The 20,821-nt window shown below is 35.7% G+C and overlaps 3 protein-coding genes and 1 non-coding gene across 5 annotated transcripts; 2 read left to right on the forward strand and 2 right to left on the reverse strand.

The window, feature by feature from the left end:
- Positions 1-10,747: 10,747 nt before the first annotated feature.
- On the reverse strand, positions 10,748-16,052 carry LOC104816355 (E3 ubiquitin-protein ligase RFWD3). The gene is made up of 14 exons (XM_010545137.1): positions 15,605-16,052; positions 15,195-15,270; positions 15,018-15,107; positions 14,900-14,944; positions 14,593-14,673; positions 14,121-14,199; positions 13,731-13,789; positions 13,377-13,487; positions 13,143-13,282; positions 13,011-13,050; positions 12,545-12,607; positions 12,246-12,442; positions 11,469-11,962; positions 10,748-11,013 (listed from the first exon to the last, which is right to left on the reverse strand). The coding sequence occupies exons 1-13, from the start codon at positions 16,003-16,005 to the stop codon at positions 11,473-11,475; spliced, it is 1,872 nt and encodes a 623-aa protein (XP_010543439.1). The 5' UTR covers positions 16,006-16,052; the 3' UTR covers positions 10,748-11,013; positions 11,469-11,472.
- Positions 16,053-16,322: 270 nt separating this feature from the next.
- On the reverse strand, positions 16,323-16,395 carry TRNAF-GAA. The gene has a single exon. It is a non-coding gene; the product is annotated as a tRNA-Phe (tRNA).
- A 40-nt stretch (positions 16,396-16,435) lies between these two features.
- LOC104816356 (dual specificity phosphatase Cdc25) lies at positions 16,436-18,105 on the forward strand. Its single transcript, XM_010545138.1, has 3 exons — positions 16,436-16,573; positions 17,138-17,276; positions 17,728-18,105. Exons 1-3 carry the CDS (start codon positions 16,479-16,481, stop codon positions 17,896-17,898), a joined length of 405 nt encoding a protein of 134 aa, XP_010543440.1. The 5' UTR covers positions 16,436-16,478; the 3' UTR covers positions 17,899-18,105.
- Positions 18,106-18,370: 265 nt separating this feature from the next.
- LOC104816357 lies at positions 18,371-20,293 on the forward strand. Of its 2 annotated transcripts, none has more exons than XM_010545140.1 (4): positions 18,371-18,516; positions 18,603-18,680; positions 19,295-19,396; positions 20,027-20,293. In XM_010545140.1, exons 1-4 carry the CDS (start codon positions 18,514-18,516, stop codon positions 20,081-20,083), a joined length of 240 nt encoding a protein of 79 aa, XP_010543442.1. In that variant the 5' UTR covers positions 18,371-18,513; the 3' UTR covers positions 20,084-20,293. The 2 variants fall into 2 exon arrangements, with proteins under 2 accessions (XP_010543442.1, XP_010543441.1); XM_010545139.2 differs by having other exon boundaries at positions 18,377-18,516; positions 20,024-20,289.
- Positions 20,294-20,821: the final 528 nt, after the last annotated feature.

The raw sequence follows: 20,821 nt of genomic DNA on the forward strand, positions 1-20,821 counted from the left end.
AATAATAATAAATAATTTACGTTATGGTGTATTGAATCCACATAACATCAATGAGATGTTATAATATGACCATTTTGTTTTCTAATTATTTTATTTTATAATAAATATGATTATTGAGTAGTGGAAAGTATACGTTTTTGTTTAGATAATTATGAAAAAATTATTACAAAATTAAATGAGGAGTGTTAAAAAATAAGAAAACGTATTGTGACCATGATATGATATTTAGTTCACTAATAGTAATGACCACATTTATTATTTGTCTATTTTCTAATTAAGTCATTGTCTTATCATATTCCTCTTAGTGATTTTTATTAATAAATATTATATAGAAAATAAAAACAAGATGTATTTGACATATTTAGTCCACTAATAGTTACGACCACGTTTATTATTTGCCTATTTTTCTCATTAATTCCAATCAGTGTCTTATTATCTTCACATTCCTATCAGTTATTTTCACTATTATATATTACAAATTCAACGAAGGAAGCACAAAGGGAATGGGGTTGAAGGTGTCGCCAGAGGTGACGGAGCACGCGACGGCGATCGTCTAGATAGTTTGTTACGTCTTTAGATCGGAATCTTCGTTCTAAGAGATAGAGGAGAGGAGAAATGGAGTGCAAAAACTTTTGGTGATGATACCGACCAACTATTCCCCGGTGATCCGGCAGATGGCGAAGGATCTGATAAAAATGATGAAGGTGAAGAATTCCATTTCATGTTTAGTTGATACAACCTTTTGACTTTTATTTTTTTGTTATTATGATTGTCGATCAAACAAATCCATTGTGAAAAAATGTTGGTAGAGAGATTAGTGAATATATTATTGTCTTCAAATGAAATCGATTGTTTTTTAATGTTTTTTTCTTGCACGCACATTGTCCTCGATGTTGTAGTGTTTTTAAGTTCTTTATATTATCTTCAATAAAAAAAAAATAGAAACAATTTGGATGTAATAAAATTCAAATTCAAATTTAATCATTCATATATAAATTATATATATATATTATTCATTTTATTATATATTTTTCTATTGATTATTTTTTATTAAATTTTAATTTTTATTATTATTTATTTTAAAGCATATGAAATAAACATATATTACATTAAGATATAAAACGACATTAATTAATGTTTTTTTCCCTATCAAGATTATTATGCATATGTTACAACAATTTCCAACATCGATTCAGTTGATGTTGACTTTTCTTTGGGATTGCTTTCGATTCCCAAGTACATCGTCCTCCTCTCTTCTCCTCTGTTGGTCTTGCGATGGTGAGTCGAATAAAGGGATTTAGTGTTAATTCTTTCTATAGACTTCACTTCGTTTCAAGTGTCGATTAAATTCAGGTTGAATGTGAGTCGGTTTGGGGTGCAGTGTTATTACATCAATTTAGTTTATTTCAAACAAAATCCGTTTGGGGTTGAATGTGAATTCGTTTGTTGACCACATTTGTGGTTGGTATTAATATTCATGGGTTTGAGGGTTGGTTATAGATTGTTATTGATGTTCATCGGATTTCAGGAGCAGTCGTCGCAAAAGGAGCCGTCGAATTAGAAGCAGGACCAGTCGTCGTGGAACGAGCCATCGTCTGAGAAGTACGCATTGTAGAACGAAGAACTGCGAAGGAGTCGTTGTCGCAGTTGTGGGAGAAGCAGTCCTCGGGGCCTCGCTGTCGTCGAGTCGTTGCCGCAGTCGAAGGAGAAGTCGAATGACTCGCCGGAGGAGTCAGACATGTCGCAAAGGAGAAGTAGACAATTTTTATTTGGGTTACGTTTGAAATCATAATACCCAGATCTTTTTAATGTGTTTTTTGTTTTGTATTTTAAAACTAATTTTAATTATTCTAAACAGGTTAATTAATCTAAACCTATTGGAAATTAAATATCTCTGCTGATGTATCATCTTATGTGGCCATTTTTAATCACGTGGGATAATATCATAGAATTTCCCTATGTAGAAAAATATGATATAGGACATGCCATGTCAAATATCCGGCAGCCGATTTTTGTGCAATTCACCAGTTAAATGCAACAGTGTTGGGAATTTCTATAATTTTTTCAAACTAATATATGTAAATGCTAAATTTTTATTTTTTGTGTAGATTTTTGTCAAATTTGAAATCAATAAATGATAAATTTTGATTTCTTGTGTAGATTTTTGTCAAATTTGAAATCACTCTCACTTTGCACATACTCTTTCACTTTGCTCTCTTCTTTTGTCCGATGAGATGTGATCACTTTGATTAAGATTGACGTTAATGTTGTTAGATGTATTTTTATTAATTTTAAGCCAATAATCATTTTGGATATGTCTGTGTATGAATCTATATATATATGTATATATATATGTGTGTAATAATGTATATATATGTGTACATATATGTGTACATATACGTATGTATGTATGTAATTTAATTTATATTGGGGATCTCCCCCATTTCTGTTGGTTTGAGAGCCCACTTTCTGAACAAGAGGTCGTGGGTTTAACACCCAGGGTATGGAGATTTCTCCTCCGGTCACCTTCGGGTGCTTCACATCCCACACGTGTGGTGCCGGTTGTGCGTGTGGGTCGGGATTAGTCTGGGCCCTTTGGGCCTGGGATTACCCGTTTATAAAAAAAATTAATTTATATTTCTCTTTTTTTTTTCCAATTCAAGTTAATCAATAAGTTATATATAAATTTAACTATTTTTACAACTATTTTATGTATATACGTATTCATATATATATATATATATATATGTATATATATGTACATATTTATTTATTAATTTTATTAATTTTTTATTTTTATTTTAAAGTTATTTATTTTTAATCATATATAGTAATGAAATATATGAATGATGAGACTTATTAATTTATAACACATTTAAAATAGATAAACTAAAAAAAATAATGGTGAAGAAATTATCATAAAATTAATTGATAGGATTTTAAAATAGAACAAAAAATAATTGGTGAATAATTTTGATAAACTCCATCATTTTTTATATATATTTTTTATTATTGTAAATAAAACATATAAATAAAATTGTTTAGTGGCGATGAATAAACTTCTTTAAAATGATGTCTATGTGTGTGTGTGTATATATATATATATATATTGCAATGTAATAAATTACAATGTGCAGCCACGGCCGTGGGAACATCACCACTGGCGACGGAGATTGCGCCGTTCCTCCCATGCCGTTCTTGGTTATAATTGACCAATGGAATTTACCGTAAGTTGGGATGTTAATTATATATATTGTCATATGTGTGTGAGTGATGTGTGTTTATACGAAAGGTTTTGTAGGGTTTCGTTTGGTGTGTAGTACCATTTCAACTGTATATGCCAAAATATGTTAGATTTTTTGTATTATACTACATTTTGAATTTAATTTTGAAGGAAATTAAATTTATTGAAGAAAATATTGAGTAAACTCTGTTCATCCCTTTTTAGAGTTTCTATATTATTTTGACTCACATATATTATAAATCATCGTAATCACATTAAATCTATAAATGGTTTTAATTCAATTTATTATTTAGATCTAATATTCACTTTTGTGGTTAATATTCGAAACCTTAATCATTCCATTTTTTTGTGGACATAAAACTATAACCGAAACTAATTTTATTGTAGGACATAAAAATCACATTCACTCACTCATATTCTGCTATAAAAATAAAAATAACAAATGTGTATGGATATGTATATATATATATGCATGTGAATATGTATGTATATATATATGTATATGTATATATGCATATATGTATATAATTGAGAGTGTATATGTATGTATATAGATACGCATATATGTGTATATTTTTTTATTTTTGATCTTTTATGTTTATAGGTATGCATATATATATGTGGGGCATGAGACTTCACCCATTTTTATATAAGTTCATTTATGTGTGTATCGATATATATATATATGTATCGATATATATATATATATAAACAAATGTGTGTTTATGTATATATATGCATACAAATATATGTATATGTATATATATAATTGTGTATATATAGGTATGTATATATGTGTATATTTTTAATTTTTGGGACGTGTCATGTATATCTGGTAACAATATTATATATGTGTGTATATACATGTTAATTCAACATGAACATCTTACTTGATATTTCTTTTAATTTTGATTGGTAACAACAACAATATAGGTAGGAATTAATTCAAGAGAATTACCTGTAAATCGAAAAAAAAAAAGATATATGAGAAGCAAGAAGCAGATGTCCCTAAATCGAAAAAAAAAAATTGCCACTATGATGTCGAAAAGGTTAGAAAGTTTAGAGTTTTCGGACAATCAAATTTATAGATTCACGTGTTCGGCTCTTTGTAAATTTGAGTGGAAAAATTTGAATGTTAGAATTTTGATATGGATATTTAAGTATTATGCGCAGAGAATCGTTAGGATTTTGGAGAACCGGCGGACTCTGCAATGCCCAAGGATGCCAATAATCATTGTCGCTTGGCTCATTATCTTTTGTTGTCCATGTAGGATATTTTATCGTCTCTAGCCCAATGACATGGCAGAGGAGAGAATAGCATAACGCTAGAGCATTCGGAGGATGCCGAGGAGAGAGGATTGCTGGAGTGATGCAGCGGCGATGATGTTGATCGAAGAAAGTATCATGATCCTTTTGGTGGAGAGCGTGAATAATGGGGATGATTCCGTCAAAATTTCGATGACCGATATACAATCTAAGACCAAGATCGATACAATGAAGAAGAAGTACAAGCAACAAAAAGACGAGTATCGCCACAATGGATAATAAGATCGACAGTGATACTCTGTGTACTGGTTATATCCCATTCATATATGCCTGAAATTGGACATGATTACGGGATGATCTCTAAACACATGCCAAAACTCTGTTTTAATTCATTTGCTTCTCCTTGGATAGTTTTGGTTTACTATTTTCATTTAATTTTTATTAAACAAGATTATAGTCACACTCACTTTTCTCTATCTCATATTAGAGTCAAATTAATGATGTTAAATTTTTATTGACTTATTTACAATGACAAAATCTTTTTTTAAGCTTTCGGTGATTTTTTATATTTTTTTTTAATACCTGGTGAATTTTAGGAATAAATTACCGAAAAATCGAGGTAACTCGATCAATCTATGATTTAATTTATAAAAACTTAAAACTTCAGTATTTTAATGGGAAAAATTAAAATATATTAATATAAAAGTTTGTAAATTCAAACTTTTTCATAGTACAATTGAGCAAACTCGGTGTTTTCCATTGAATTATTATTATTATTATTATTATTATTATTATTATTATTATTATTATTATTATTATTATTATTATTATTATTATTATTATTATTATTACACAAACACTCCAAAAATGATGAAGTATTTTTTTCATATTCACATTTACACTATTTTATATTATTAGTTTTCGACAGAACAATGATTAAAACGTTATGATCTGTGTTTTCCAAACTATTAAAACTAATGTACTTTTTTTAGACATTTCAAAATTTTAATCATGTCAAGACAACGTAGTCGATACAACAACAAAGATAAATAAAAAAACGAAAGTATAATCGAGCTATAATAAATTTATAATATTAAACCACTCTCAAAACATATCATATCTATAATATTAAACAATATCGTTTCATATTGTATTTTAACTAAATGTTGTTGAGATCAAAAAAAGAAAGATTGGGTTGAAAACTTCCATAACAAATTACTAATATCAAACTCATACACCATGTAGAAAACAATACTCATATTTCTTTACAATCTTATTTTTTTTAGATTATTTATATAGATAATATAATGACGAATCACATTAATTAAATATAATATATTTTTTTTATAACAAATAAATGATCTAAATTATTGTTTAATATTAATTTCAACCAATTTTATAATTAAAAAAGAAATAACCCGCGCATCGCGCGGGTACTAACCTAGTTATTATAATTAAAAATAGGGAAGATTAAGAAGAAAATTAAAAACAAAGAAAACGAAGTTATTATTTCCTACTTTTCAAATTCTTACATGGATATAATAGTACAATAAAAAGTAATTTTACCATATACATAAATATCCTATACATCTACATTAAAAACAAAGAAAGCGATGTTTGAAGCAATTTGCTAAAATCACCTATACATCTACATGACCGTTATGATAATTATAAAAGTAAAATTTATTATAATTTAATAAGTTCAAAATTACACCAGATCAAACTGGTCAATAGTAGAATCAATTGACCCACTACTAAACAAAAACGTAAGAGTATTTATTACCCACTAATGGCCATGATTATTATTAGGGTTAAATTGCATCTTCAAATCTAAACCACACGGTGGAGAAGTGGAGATAACCTTATTAATATTGTAATTGGCTTATAAATATATTATTATGTGTGTTTGTAAAAAAATATATACCAAAATGTGGTCAAGAATATTAATTGTCCCACTACTGTAAACAAAAACGGTGATAAGAGTATTTATTATCCACCTATGCTAATGGTATATTGAAAAGTTTAATGGTTAATGCTGATATTAATAAACATTTTAATGAGTTTTTTTAACATAGTTATTTGATTTTGCATTTGGCGTTATGTTTTGAATCCATTTAATAAACAATTGGCATTGAAACGACGATGAGCGAAACTAACCTTAAAGCTAAAACAAAAAGTGGTTGGAAAAGTCATCTCCTTATTTTTCGTTCCCTAATCATTTTTTTAATTGTCATGTTCTTATGTATAATCCTGTTTTTTTTTTTTAAATATGTATCCGGATGTATAAGGATTTGATAGTGTATAAATGTGTTTGTACCTGTGTGATTTGAGTGGCAAAGTTGTTAGAGAGTTGCGGTCAAGGGGCTATCGAGAACGTCGGGCCAAGGCGAAAATGAGTTCAGGAACGAGTGGCGAAGCTTCAACACAGAAATCTGTCAGGCTTCTCCCGTTTTGCTTTGAAAGAGAAGAGAAGATATGTGTCAACGAGTTTTTCCCCAACAAAAACCTCGATAACTTCCTGTTTGGTCTGTTGCAATACCTCTATTACTTTTTCGTTTTGCCCATCAAAAGTTTGGATAATCCTTTAGCCACCGTATTCTCCACTAATCCCCTAATGAAAACGGTTACTACTGGAAAAAGGCGTTCTAAATTTTTTCATTACATGCCCCTTTTGTTTTGTTTTTCAAATGATCTTACCATTGAAGACCCGTTTTCTGCGGAAGTTTAAAATCTCTTGAAAACCCTTTTATATCAAAAGTTTGTCGGTGTCGTTTGATGAACAATCGTTGTCTTCTCGAGCATGTTGTGTTTGTGGATCTCTCCCGAGATTAATTTCGAATAAAATCTTTCCATTGTGTCTATTTGAAAAAACCGTTAGTTTGACCGCGCATTTATTGCAGGCTACGCTATCTGCATTAGAAGAAGACCGTTCATCATGATGTGAAAATGGAGAATATGCTTTTACACACGAGGAAGATAGATGATTTTGGGATTGTTCGGATGGAAGCTTAGAATCCAAAGGAACATGACTGTTTAAACTGGTACTCTTGGATACATCGATCCTAATGCATATACACTAATCTCTCTCTCTTTCTCCTCTCTCAGATGACTTAAACAAATACTATAATAATTCATTGTGTTTAAGTTTTAAATGGCAAACACTACAACAGAAGATGCAACGTTTACAGATTCGCGATATGCTTGAGAAAAATCTACTGCGGTGACATACCATATGTTGATTTTACCTTTGTCCATGTCTCTTCTGCAGTTGTCCGACAAGTGAGTATATGAACATTTAAACTTCTGAGTTCACTTTCGTAGGTTCTTTTTCCCCCCGCATCATTAATTCACGACGATGTATTTATCTTGAATATAAAGGATAAGATTTATCAATTTAATGATTAGCTCTGTAGGGAGGCAACACATCTATGGAGCGGTTAGAACAAGCGTCTCCGTTTGCTACTCCGTCGCCGAAAGGGTTTGCGTTGCATGTGTTGTTGTCGTTGCCGATTATGTGGGGGGCTAAGCACAGGATTCATTCCAAAAGACAAGTAATCGAAAATAGTTTCCCAATTTTAATATATATGTAATTAGAAAGTCTGAAATATATATATATATATATATAAGTAATTATTAATATTGTAAATAAAGATGATTCCATTGGCGGGTTATTCGAAACGGGAGGATTATATTAAAACCGCCGAAAAGAGAGTTGGTCTATTAATAATATTATAAACGAAGTGTAATAATCCATAATCCATATCTTAATATATTAAAATTCCAAGCCGCAAAAGCGCGAAGAGCAACGATTCTCGTTGATCGGACCGAACGGGACTACTCAGTGCGTAAATCCGACCACACTGAAAATTCCGGCGAACCGTCGCCGGAATTTTGGCCGGAAAACCGCCGGCCGGCGGGACAGTCACCCCGTGGACCATCCCATGTCGGCACGAACGTGTATGAGGGGGGGAACATACACGACCGTACCGACCCATCCAGACCCCAACTACCATGCCCCCCCTATTGTCACGCGCCTATATTTTGGGTAATTTTCTGCGTCATTTTTGCTTGTCCCTTGGCATATTTTTCGGACCACAGGAGACATTCCAGGCCGAGCCATGTGCTAAGCCCGATGGACGAGAGCCATGTACCAGAACTTCTCCCCGAAGCCGACTCACACTCCGGACGACCGCACGTTCGGACGACCATGACAAGCCCTCCCGACATTCACGGACGCAGCCCCGAACCATGACCACGAAGCCAAGACCTTGTCCCCGGCTCACTTGGAGATTCTCGACCAATGCCTCCTCGGACCAAAGCCCGCTTGGACCGCTACCCCTTGTGAGCTTGAGGAGTGACTTCGGCTTGGGCTTGCAGAGAAGCCCAAGTCCCACGGACCAAGCCCATTGGTCTCCCTCTCGGCCCATCAGAATGGGTCCCCCTTTTGGTCCAAGATTCGCCCAAGTGAAGATAAGGCAAGTGCATCATGATCTCTTCGGATATGGCAAGTTCTAGAGTGTTCCATCTTGATTTGGTATGATTGTCCTTGATTGAATGTGACGGATCATGATTGGAGATGATTGATCATGATTGGATCTAATTATCCATGATTGAATGCAATCTCGCCAATTATGGGAAGTTCTTTGATCTTGGCTCGATTAGAGGGATCCGATTATTGTGAGCTTTCCTTATGACTTTTAAGCATGGGCCATTATAAAATCCCAAGGCTGGTCATTTGGAGAGACAATCCGAAAATCCCTTTCATTCTCTCTTAGTCGAGTTCTCTCTTGTAGTCTCGCTTGTGTTCTCGTTCGCCGGTTCGTTCCGGCCACCGTCGCCGGAACGGACCCGGGCTCCCGTTGTAACCTTGTCTCGCACCTTTAATGAAATGACCTCGTACTTGGTTCATTCTCATCTCTCTCGCTCTCTCTTTCTCTCGGCCTTCTCTTTTCCCATTCGGATCCCATGATCCTAGGCTTGGTTCGGTTCCCGTTCGAGCATGACTTGAGTTTCTCGGCCAAGACCTCTCTCCACGAGTCTTTGGACCGAAACTCTTCGTTCATCCGAACCTCATTCCGCATCGGACCGAACCGCCGGACACACTAGCTTGACCTCTCAAGTTAGTGCGTCTCACTATATAGGTTTATTTGCAAAAAAGCTTCTGGCACCAGGAAACATTGAAATGTTTGAGCAGAAGTACAGCCATAGAAAAAAATCTGCTCCGAATTTTGATCTGATTTTTTGTACGCGACATTATGGTGGTATGATCTTATTTGTGGCAAAGTTTCATAATTTTCTGAGCACCGGAACTATTTTTCCCGAATTTTTTACCGAATATCGTCGATAGTTCATAATAATTACATACGAATGAGTTTTTCAGCGACACTTCTTGGGAAGCCTCTACATCTCATATTTATGTTGTGGTATAAATTTCATTCCGTTTGGAAAAGAAATGACTGATGAAAATTATTATTTTCGATTTTCCGCACATGGTGGTCCGAGAAATCTCGCATAGGTCCGAGAAACTGCGTCCGTCCCGTCCGAGAAACTGCGCACAGGTCCGAGAAACCTCGAACATGTTCGAAAACTTCCGTTCATAGTAATAATAATAATAACTATTGTTATTATAATTGACCGAACTCAAGGTGGGTCCAATCCAATATTGTAGGGGTACTTCGGTAAAATTAGGGGTTTAGCTGGCGCGGGGTATATTTGTCTCTGCAGACCACATGACTCCATCGGTACTTTTGGAGTGAAATATAAAAAAAAATACATGAAAATATTAATTGACTTTCAGAAAACTCCGTTAATAAATTTGTCTCACTTTACTTTTTATTAATTACTTTCTGTACTTTTTTTATATATTTGCTTTCTGGCGCGGGGTATATTTGCACATATATATATATATAGAAATAAAAACGCTGGCCTCAACTTAGTTGAATGGATTGGTTTTTCCGCATACATTTTTTGGTCACAAGTTCTAATCCAATAGGTTAGATTTTTTTTTTATTAAATTCTGTTAACAAAATTACAACTTTAATATATGTATACTATTTAATTTTTATTTATACAAATAAATTTTAGCGGATGAAAAATTATTTATAACGAAATAAAAAAAATTAAATTTAACTAAGTTATGGTATCAATTGACAATTTCACATGATTCATACTCAGATCAGATGTGTATAAAAAACTGCAAAATACATGTGTTTAAAGATTAGATTAATTCTCTACCCATCCATCCACATTTAACATATTTATTAAAATAAATTATTATTTTTTTAACGTGACATCAATAACAAAAAAGTTGCACTAATGAAGAACTTGCTTTGCTTGGGATTTTAAGCTTCTTACCTGACTTTCTTCATTATGCCTATCATCTTTCATGAATTGTATTTTTGATGATCTTCCAAAGACAACTCACCGTCTCTGCCCATAAACTCTTTGCTGATTGATTCACCCTGCTTCCATCTGCACAGTCTTCTACAACACCATTTTGATCCCTGCAAGTGCAAGATCCAACAAAACATACATACAATCGAAGTTAACCTCTCAAGGTTCTTGTAATAATGCCGCTTGACCCCATATTCTTAATATACTAACTTCTGGATTCATGTCTACTACGCCCAGAATAATGTATTATTGCTCCTATCTATCATATGGGGGGGAAAAAAGGTTTTTTTTTGGGGGGTGGCTCGTCCTAACCCGTAGAAGGGCTTGCTCCCCTCTTTTCGTATACACGGAGTCTAACTTAACTATCACTGACATGTCCAATACTCGATTCCACGCAACTCAATTATCCCATGTCAAGACATAAACCTAGGAGTATCACCATTCCCTTTCTACCAACATCACTAGGTATGCAAACAAAACCCGACACTGCGATAGGAAAGAGATAAGGTACTCGTTTTGAAGCACAAGACTCTTGTCAATTCGATGGAGTAAGTAAGTGGTTTACCTTCTCACAAAGATCCACTCCTAAGAAGTTGCACTCTGTCCTCGCTTAAAAGACCGAGCAGTCCCTGACCGAGCACCTTTCTGTATTTCACATCTTGAAGAGGATAACTTGCCAGATTCACTCGCTGAGTAACATCAAAAGATGACAGCTCTTGCAATGTGACCTCATGTGTGGACTCATCGCAAGATGCAAAGAGTTGTTTCTTCTCCCCTAAGTCCAAAATTCTTGTTTTCGGCAACCGGATGTTGTCCACAAAAGCATATGTGGAACTCAGCGTCTGATAAGCATCCACACATGTTCTCTTGAGACATAAAAAAGTGCCCTGTACAAAGTGACTATTAACTCCAAAAGCAGCCATTGAAGGCTGAGTTGAGAAGGACTCATCAGAAAGTTCAACCCTTGGTCGAAATGAGGCTACCACATGATCACTATCAGGACAATACGAAGAGGAGATGCAAACTCCTGAGATCCCGGTTCCCGAAACCAATGATGGCCTGAAAAAGCCAAAATCATTAACAGGTTAGACCATACAAGTTGGTGGTGAAATACAGAACGTAGGTTTCGAGAGGTAAAAGGGCATTCATAAGCTTCTCCCAGCTATTGCCCCAATCTCATTGAATATATATACTTTTTTTGAAGGTTTCAATTAGGTAACAAGAGTTATTCAGGCAGCAATCATTACTGCAGAGCCAGACAAAGGAATATGGTACAGCCTTGGTTTCTTGAGGTCTGAAATAATCTGAAAAACAGCAGAGTCAAACCAAAGCAAAGCTTCACCTTTCATCGGTGCCACCAATGTTCCACTGACACAGCCCAATGGATGAAGCAGACAATAGGGAACTAACGGAAGAAGAAGTTGGAGTGGAATTGATAGAGAGACAATGTATTGTATGAACTGGGTTGCTTGTTAAGCCAGTTAATGATGCCAAAGGTCCCATGGTTTGACGTGTGTCAAATACTAAAACCATCCCATTCTGCAAGAAAGTCATTCAGGAGAGGAAAGATAGGGAAAGCATGAGTTAGGACACAACATCTACATCAGAAGAGTTGAAAATAGTAAAAGAAAATTTCTAGACCTGTAGTCCAGCATAAACATGGTGAGAACTGTTGACATCCCAAGAACATGACCAAGCTGCGGCCTGGAAAAGAATGTCTAACTAGATTAACACAATCCAATCCATTCAGACAGAACAGAGACTAAGAATATAATTCGATTCAACTAAGCAAAGGAAATATTCTAACAGAAACAGCTCATGAACACATATGTATGGTTTTACACATGAAAGACCAGGGCAATATCATCACAGGGTTTCAGAACATAAAACTATTTCCCAGAATTCTAAATGGTATGGCCAGCAAGTGTTAATCTTCGCTCAAATGCATGCAAACATATCAGCCAAAATGAAAGTTGTCCAGTAGACCAATCCTTCTCTAAGAATTGTGCCAATGAATGTTTTGTTGATCATTGCTGAAAAGAGTAAAAACAAGCCACCAAGTTCAACAAAGATTCGTAAAAAAAAATGGCAAAAGGTTGCAATTTACCGGCAGATCATAGGAGAGGACAGTGTGGTGGCTCTCCATGCTGAAAAATATTGAACAGATACATAATCTGGGGAACCAGGAAATTATCATAGGAAAAGCGAAACAACCTTAAAAAGGAAGGAAAGTCGAGACCTTATAACCGATAACTTCTTGCCTAACGAGCCTACTACTGCAAGACCATCATTATTGGGGGAAACGTGAAGATCCTTGATGGCTTTGGTAGTAGAAGGCAATGGATAATCATCAGTTTCATGAGGAGATATAAGGCTCATCTGCAATGCAATTGAAGATCCTATAATTGCATTCTTACAGCTTTTAATTTGACATCAGATCAATATTGCAAGATGCTGAGGCTAAGAAACTTACTCGGGTAAGCACATACGTTCCACCCATCCCTGAGAGCCTACGAGCCAACAATAAAACTTGTCTAGTAGCATCTATATCAAATAAGCGTGCACCACTAACTTGCAGTTCCCCCTAAAGACAAAGGATGAAAAGAAACTTGGATTTTGCATCAGACATCCAAAAATATAAACGCAATTGCATGTGCATAGAAGCACATGCAACTCTATGGTTCATACACAAAACAAATCTTGTCAATTGGAAGTTAGTTGCAAACTTGCAATTTGTGGTTAAGTTAAAAAATAACTGGACATTACTAAGGACATTGCTGCCTAAGCCTACACAGCTAGGATCTAGAAATAAAACAATATGCCATACCTGAGGCCTGAAGTTACAAGAAGGTGCCTGTCCATAGGGGTCTTGACAGATGTTACGACCTGAAATGTTTAACAAAGATACGTGCATCGATTTCCTCTTTTTTTCTAAAAAAGAATATATCAGTTTGAAATCTAGAGATAGTTTGTGGCTAGCTCAGCTTTGGAAAGACACCGAGAATATCAAGTCTACTTATTTAAGGCTGACAATTACATGTGCATCCAACAAAAAATGACAAGACCTTTGATATCAGAAAATTTTAATGAAAGCTGACAAAGATTAGGCTAACAATAAAATTTATGATATAGTAGAACTTGTCCACCGATGAGGAGATTTATAGTTGACAGAGCTGGCACCTATTACAATCATAAAGTTCATTAGTGTGTATTTTACCAGGTATACATTGCTCCTGAGAAGCCACGCATGTCTTCCTCTGCCCATTCTTCATCATATTCTCCATAGAAACTATGCTCTGTAAGAAACAAAATTATAAGGCTGATATTTGACCAACAGACAGTAACTTAACACAGACAAAGGATAAATAAAATCTTAAACTAAAACATAATTAAAGCCCAGAGTGAAAGCTGACAAAGAACCAGGATACAACTGCTCAAGTGAAAGACAGCGGAGGACAAAATAGTTTTTAAAAAATTTGGAAATTCAAAAAAACCTCCATACTCAATATATAGAACAGGTCAGACATGCAAACTATAAGCTCTATACAAAAAAATTAACCTGACTTTGATATATTCCAGACTCATCCAAGACCCCGAAAAAGGAAGCCAATAAACACATAATCACAATCGGTCCGTATATAAGCAATTTTTCAAGTGTGAGCAGAGAACGGTAGACTTTTGTCTATTACCTTCCTCAGCTGATTAACTTCTGATCGCAACTCCGCTTCCACTTTTCTCCATTCAGCTTCTTTTTTACCCCAACCAGCTTCCTGTAAATAATTAGAAAGAAATGGTTTAACTCTATGAAACCAGCACAAGAGTTTCCACTATTTATATAGAAGTTATATATTTCCCCAACAAACTCATAAGTTATATGTATATCTACCTGCATTCACATTTTAATGGCCATAATTTGAGAATTGAGATTTCAGCAACCAGTAAGAAAGGGTCATATCATGAACTTGCCCAAATTTTTCTAGTAGTAATCTGTTATACCTTCTTCTCAAGAGAACTTAATTTGGCCTCCAGGTATAAGATCCTCTGCAAATAGAAAACTATAACATCAGATCTAGATAACAATTTGTTTCATTACATCTCCAAAAAATAATACGACCTTGTGGGATTCACCATCTACTGCCGCAATCCTTGAAGCAAAAATTTTCCGGACATCCTTTACACTACATTTCCTGTTGCACTGCGGACACTAAAAGAACCACCAAAAGTCAGATCTTGGAACAAAAAATCCGCGACAACTACTCAGAGACAAAAGCAACCAAATAACAACCAATACCTTCCCTGAACTCCGCCGCTGCTGTAACCATTTCTTGATGCAGGAAAACCCATATAAGTGTCCACAAGGTAGGCAACTTCAATCATTGGGAAAGAAAAAGGATAAAACAGCATAAGTTGCACTCAGAATATTTAGACTCCAAACCCTCAAATCCACCCAAAATCCCGGTTGATCAAGCACGAAAGAATTGCTCATCACTATCAAACCATCTAAGAAAAAAAAAATAACCCATCAGAGAATTCACATAAACAAAGCTAAGCAAATGCTTCTCCCCAGCTGTTCACTACACATGTGTTCGAACCTACACTAGCAACTCAACCTCTAAGGTACTTTAACAAAGGCAGAAAACGCACAATCAAAATTAAAAAAGGCAAAATTTGATCGAAAACAGTCACAGGAATCGAGGATACCAGATGTGATGTTCGCCGCCATTAGTCCAAGGTTCCATGCAAATGAGACAGGATAACCCCTCGGTCTCGCCACGGTTCCAGAAGCCGTCCTCCTGAGATCCCGAAGTCGAACAAACAGCGTCCCCTCCTCCACCGCCCTCCAACCTTCTTTGGTTCTCCTTCTCGTCATTCTCGTTCTGGCAAACCCCAGGCGAGTCCGGCACTTCGATGTACTCTCTGGCTCCTCGCTCGTCTTCTCCGCCTTCTTCTTCTTCGTCGTCGTTGGTGTCGTCGTCGTCGGTGTCGTCGTCGTCGTTGGTGTCGTCGTCTTCGTCGTCGGTTTCGTCTCCTAGATGCTGAAGGACTTCGTACTGGTGTTCTTCTTCGTCGGAGAAGGCATTACGCCGGTGAGGGGACGACATTAGGGCAAAATTCGAGCGCTAAACCAAAGGCCCGTTCTTCTCGGAAGCAAAACTGAAAAGGATCAAATTTTGTTATAATATATTAATTATTCATTTTATTTTTGTTAAAAAAATTTCAAAATTCATCTTACTTTGTTAAAGCCGTTATACTTTTCTTAAAACATTTTGGTCGGAAGGAAATATGTATAAGTTTATTAAAGTTCGGAGAAAAAAAAATAGACAGACAGACGAGGGGGACCTCTTTTTTACTAAAACTTGTTTGAGGTTTTTAGTGTAATTAATAAAAACTGTGGTGCTCAAAATAAAAAAATTAAAAATGCGGTGAGCGTGGATCGAACACGCGACCTTCAGATCTTCAGTCTGACGCTCTCCCAACTGAGCTATCCCCGCCTCTGATCATGTGTGACTCTTTGATCCAATCTTTTTCTAGAATAGTGTAAACCTTAAAAGTCCGGAGAGAGGCGAAGGGGTGGATGAAGAAGGAGATGGCGAGAAGCATCTCTTACATCACCTCTTCTCAGCTCCTGGCTCTCCGTTGCCGACCCAACATCGCCATCGTCGACGTCAGGTAATTTTTTCTTATACGCACACACGCGTTTGTTTTTTTGTTTCTCGGTTCTTGCGGAAAAGCTGCGATTTGATCGGGTCCTCCAGTTGGATCGAGTGAAATCTCGTGATTTTTTTATTTGTATGATTTAATGTATTTATGTCGGAATCAATTCGATGGCTTTCGGTTTGGATGTTCCGGGGTTCGAAAGTTAGTTAACGGGATCATATACTTGTATAATTCTTTCCCATTCTGGTCAATTCTGGATTTCAAGTTATGAACAAGTGGAATCCCCAAGCTGATGATTCGAATCCATGAAGGAATCATGTGTTTCTTTCGCAAAATCTGAAATCCGATGAGTTTTTGTTGGATTCAATGGTGGGAGGATGAATACAGGGAATATCGTTATATGTCGTTGAAGCTTCTGATACAGAGTTGCCTCATCTTTTTCTTTTTTGGGGTTAGCAGATGCAGAGTTACAGCTTAAACTGATGTTATCCTTTTATTAGAATCTCAGTATCCGAGGATCACTGTTTTTGTTCTTATGGTTTCCTGATGTGGTAATGGTTTTTGAGGTATTCACAGGGATGAAGAGAGGAGTTACGATGGGCATATAGCCGGTTCACTGCACTACGCAAGTGACACATTCACCGATAAGATCTCTAATCTTGTTCATGATGTGAAGGGTAAAGACACTCTTGTCTTCCATTGCGCTCTGAGCCAGGTCCCCCCCCCCTCCCTCTTTCTTAGCTCCTGTTTTAGTGTTTTATCTTCTTTTCCTCACGCTCGGATTGATCTGATGCAAGATTGCTCTTTGTTTTCGGCGATTTGATTTTTTCCTTTAGGAAATGTTTCACTGAAATGTTCAGTTTAGAGAATCTATGGCGGTCCATGACATTTGAGTTTTGATATTGTTGGTAGATTTGTAATTCGTGGGTTCGATGTTTTCAGCTAGAATTTGCAAGATGGCTGATTTTTTTTCTCTGCAGTCCACCGATATTGTAATGAACTTAAATTGCATGATCTAGTTCTCGAAACGGGTTCCCGTAGAATGGCTTCCTTTGTTTACATGTTTATTCTGCTGTAGGGAATTGCATCCTTTGTTTCAGCTTTATCATGTTTCTTGTGACGAGAAATCTTGTTCTGTCTCAGCAATGTAGTTATTTGTCTTGAAGGTTCGTGGCCCGACTTGTGCAAGAAGGCTTGCGAATTTTCTCGAGGAGGCAAAGGAGGAGACAGGAATCAAGAACATAATGGTTCTGGAACGCGGCTTCAATGGTTGGGATGCTTCCGGAAAACCAGTTTGCCGCTGCTCAGATGTCCCGTGCAAGGGTGAATGCGCATAAAACCCGGAAGATAAGATTCATATGTTACTACTCTGAGGCCTTATTCGGGTTCTCGAACATTGAAACCAAATCGATCTCCAAGTTATCGAGTATCTAAGACTGTCATAAAACGAGAGAGATTGCTAACCATGGCTTGTTTGTAATGAGCTATGGGAACTCTTTGCCATTTCTTCTCCATCTGAATGGATAGTATCAGTAAGATATATATATATATATACACATATATATGGTTTTGTCTATTGCTGCATCCGTGTCCTAAACGGATCCAAGATCTTGAAAAATTTCCAAGAATTGGTGATGCCGTTGAAAGAGATGTAGACCGGTTCGGTTTTTTATTAGGAAATTAAACCGGAAAAAAACGAATCTCGCATAAATTTGGTTTTGCTCTGGTCTTGTTAGGTTTACCGAGATTTGTTATGGTTTAACTTTGGAATTGGTCGGTTTAGTTCGTTGGTTTATAAGCGGAAGAAGCTAACTTTTGTTTCCCCGACTCCGTCAAAACCTCTACCCGAGTTGGAGTATTTCCCTTGCTTTTACGGAGAAAACATAAGCGACGACTTCGCCGTTGATCGTTTTCATCTTGCCGATTCCAGATTCCGTAATTCGAGTTTCGATATGGTATAATTTGTTTATTTGATGTAGGGTTTCCAATTTCCCAGATTCCCCTTTTGGATTCTTGCGTTTGATTTTCGGAATTTCCGCAGGTTTGCCTTATGTGCTTGGTGCCGCTGTTCCTCGTCCCGATAGTCAATTTGTTGCCTCGGATCCTCGACTATTTCATGGTAATACCCTCGTTTCTGCTTAATCTCTTGATTTTTTTTTCTCACCAAACATGGTAGATTTTGTTGTTGAATCTATTATATCGTACCTAGTTTTGATTCTGTCTCCTCAGCTTTATCTGCGTTGATTTGTCTACGTTGCTGTTATATGTTGACGAAAAAGATATTGACAAGGAAACACTAACGATGACATGAAACAAGAGTGAGAGATAAGAATTTGAAGAAAAAAATATATATGAAATCAGGTTCCAAACTTGGATTCAGGAACGAAACAAAGATACAAACTGTTTTATCCGGAGAAAGTGTTGAGAACTCGGGTTCAGTTTAAAGCTTTGGTCGTATGGTAGCTATGGAAGGAAGCTTTAATCTTAGTTATGTCCGATATTCCATCTGGGTTCGTTCAGGAGATAGAATTTTCGCCTTCTGAAATGTTACAGCTTTATGTTTTCATCAGTGTATACTGATGTAGTAGCTTCGGTTCTTTCATGACCTTTAAGCTCTGTTGTTTCTGGTGGGCATTTTGTAATGATACTCTTCATGAAATCTTTGATCCTCTTATAATTCGGTATAAATTCTTAAACCGGTTGTTGATTCATCCTTTTTTTTGGTAAAACTAGGCCAAAGTGTATGCATTGCTGGGGTGGGAATACAGGAAACCTGAGAGGGCTCCTCCAGTGTGTCCATATAAGCCTTCTACAAGAAATGGCAATGCCACAAAGGTAAGTGAAAGTAACGTTTGGCTGTGTTTGCGGTTTGTAAAGTGAACTCCTTTTAGACAATTTTCTCAAGATGATGAAGCAGTTATTGATGAACAATGCCCATGTGGCTTGGCTTCAACGGATTCAGGCTTTTGCTTTTGCCTTCTGGCTTTTCTCTAGAAAGCTTCTCTCTTTTTTTTTTCGGTTGAAGTTTCCTGCCTTTTGTCTGACAAAAAATCCGCCTTTATGTCCTTTATAAAGCAAAAAACTTTTCTTGGAACCTCGATTCATCATATGAGTATATGGGTGTTATATAAGTAGTATATGATGGATATATATATATATGTGTGTGTGTGTGTGTGTGTATCAGTTCTGAGAACATGATTTAACCCCAAGAGCAAACTGCATTGGTCAATTGTTCTTTCAGACTGTGAACTTGACTAAGTTTGTTTCCATCTGGTTAGGTTTATGCTTTATCTTATTTTAACGTAATCTGCATCTGTTCCTTTCTGTTCTGATTTATCTACGTATTCGTATTTGCATCTGTACGTATTCATATTCACATCTATACGTATTCGCATCTGTTCGTTTTGGTTTCGCTCGAAGTCGACACCTTACCTCTGAATCTCTCCCTAAACTTTCCGACAGGAGGCTCCGGAAAACGTACAAAATCCGGTGGCAAGAGACGCAGAGGTGAAGCAGGACTGAACCGAACGTGGATATATGGTGCTGAGCTTGATGTGTTCTTGTTATTACAGTCTGGAATAATATATGTTTCTGTTCATTTATTACAAAATAACGCTAATTAGAATGTCACGGTTTAATGTTTTTGTTGTGTTATATGTATTGTCCCCCTATTAAATTGGTTGTTCTTACATTAATCCTGAATCAAGAGCCATCCAAATGATTTGGAATATAGTTTTCTTTCTAAATTTAAAGTTCAAATTTAGGATGGGATAAACGATCTGAATCTCATTCTATCGGTTGAACCAAAAATAATATTTACAAGAGGAAAGCTAATTAAATTTATCTTTTTAGATTGTCGTATCAAACAATGGGAATATAACCAAACCATTATGATTTGTTCTCATGGATATTAATTTCTTGTAATCAATTCAAGTTTTGCATATTATTATTCAATTAATTCAAATAGATTGTATCAGTTTAACCAAATCCATTACATGTTATACCGTCGCATGCTTCCACTCACTCTTGGGATTATAATAAAGCTGTGTTAAAATTAGAATGCCGTTGGAAAATATAATTATATATGCGTCGCATGGACCGACCGTCTCATGTTGCGAGCGCTTCACTCATAAGCCACGTGTAAACTGATTTTGTTAAGGTAAAATATCTTCTAATTTCTTGGATGTCGTTAAAAAAAATAATCTGTATTAATATATATATATATATATAACAAATAATTTAATATTTACACGGTTATTT

Source organism: Tarenaya hassleriana, unplaced genomic scaffold (assembly GCF_000463585.1).
Source record: "Tarenaya hassleriana unplaced genomic scaffold, ASM46358v1 Cleome25, whole genome shotgun sequence".
Classification (NCBI taxonomy): domain Eukaryota; kingdom Viridiplantae; phylum Streptophyta; class Magnoliopsida; order Brassicales; family Cleomaceae; genus Tarenaya; species Tarenaya hassleriana.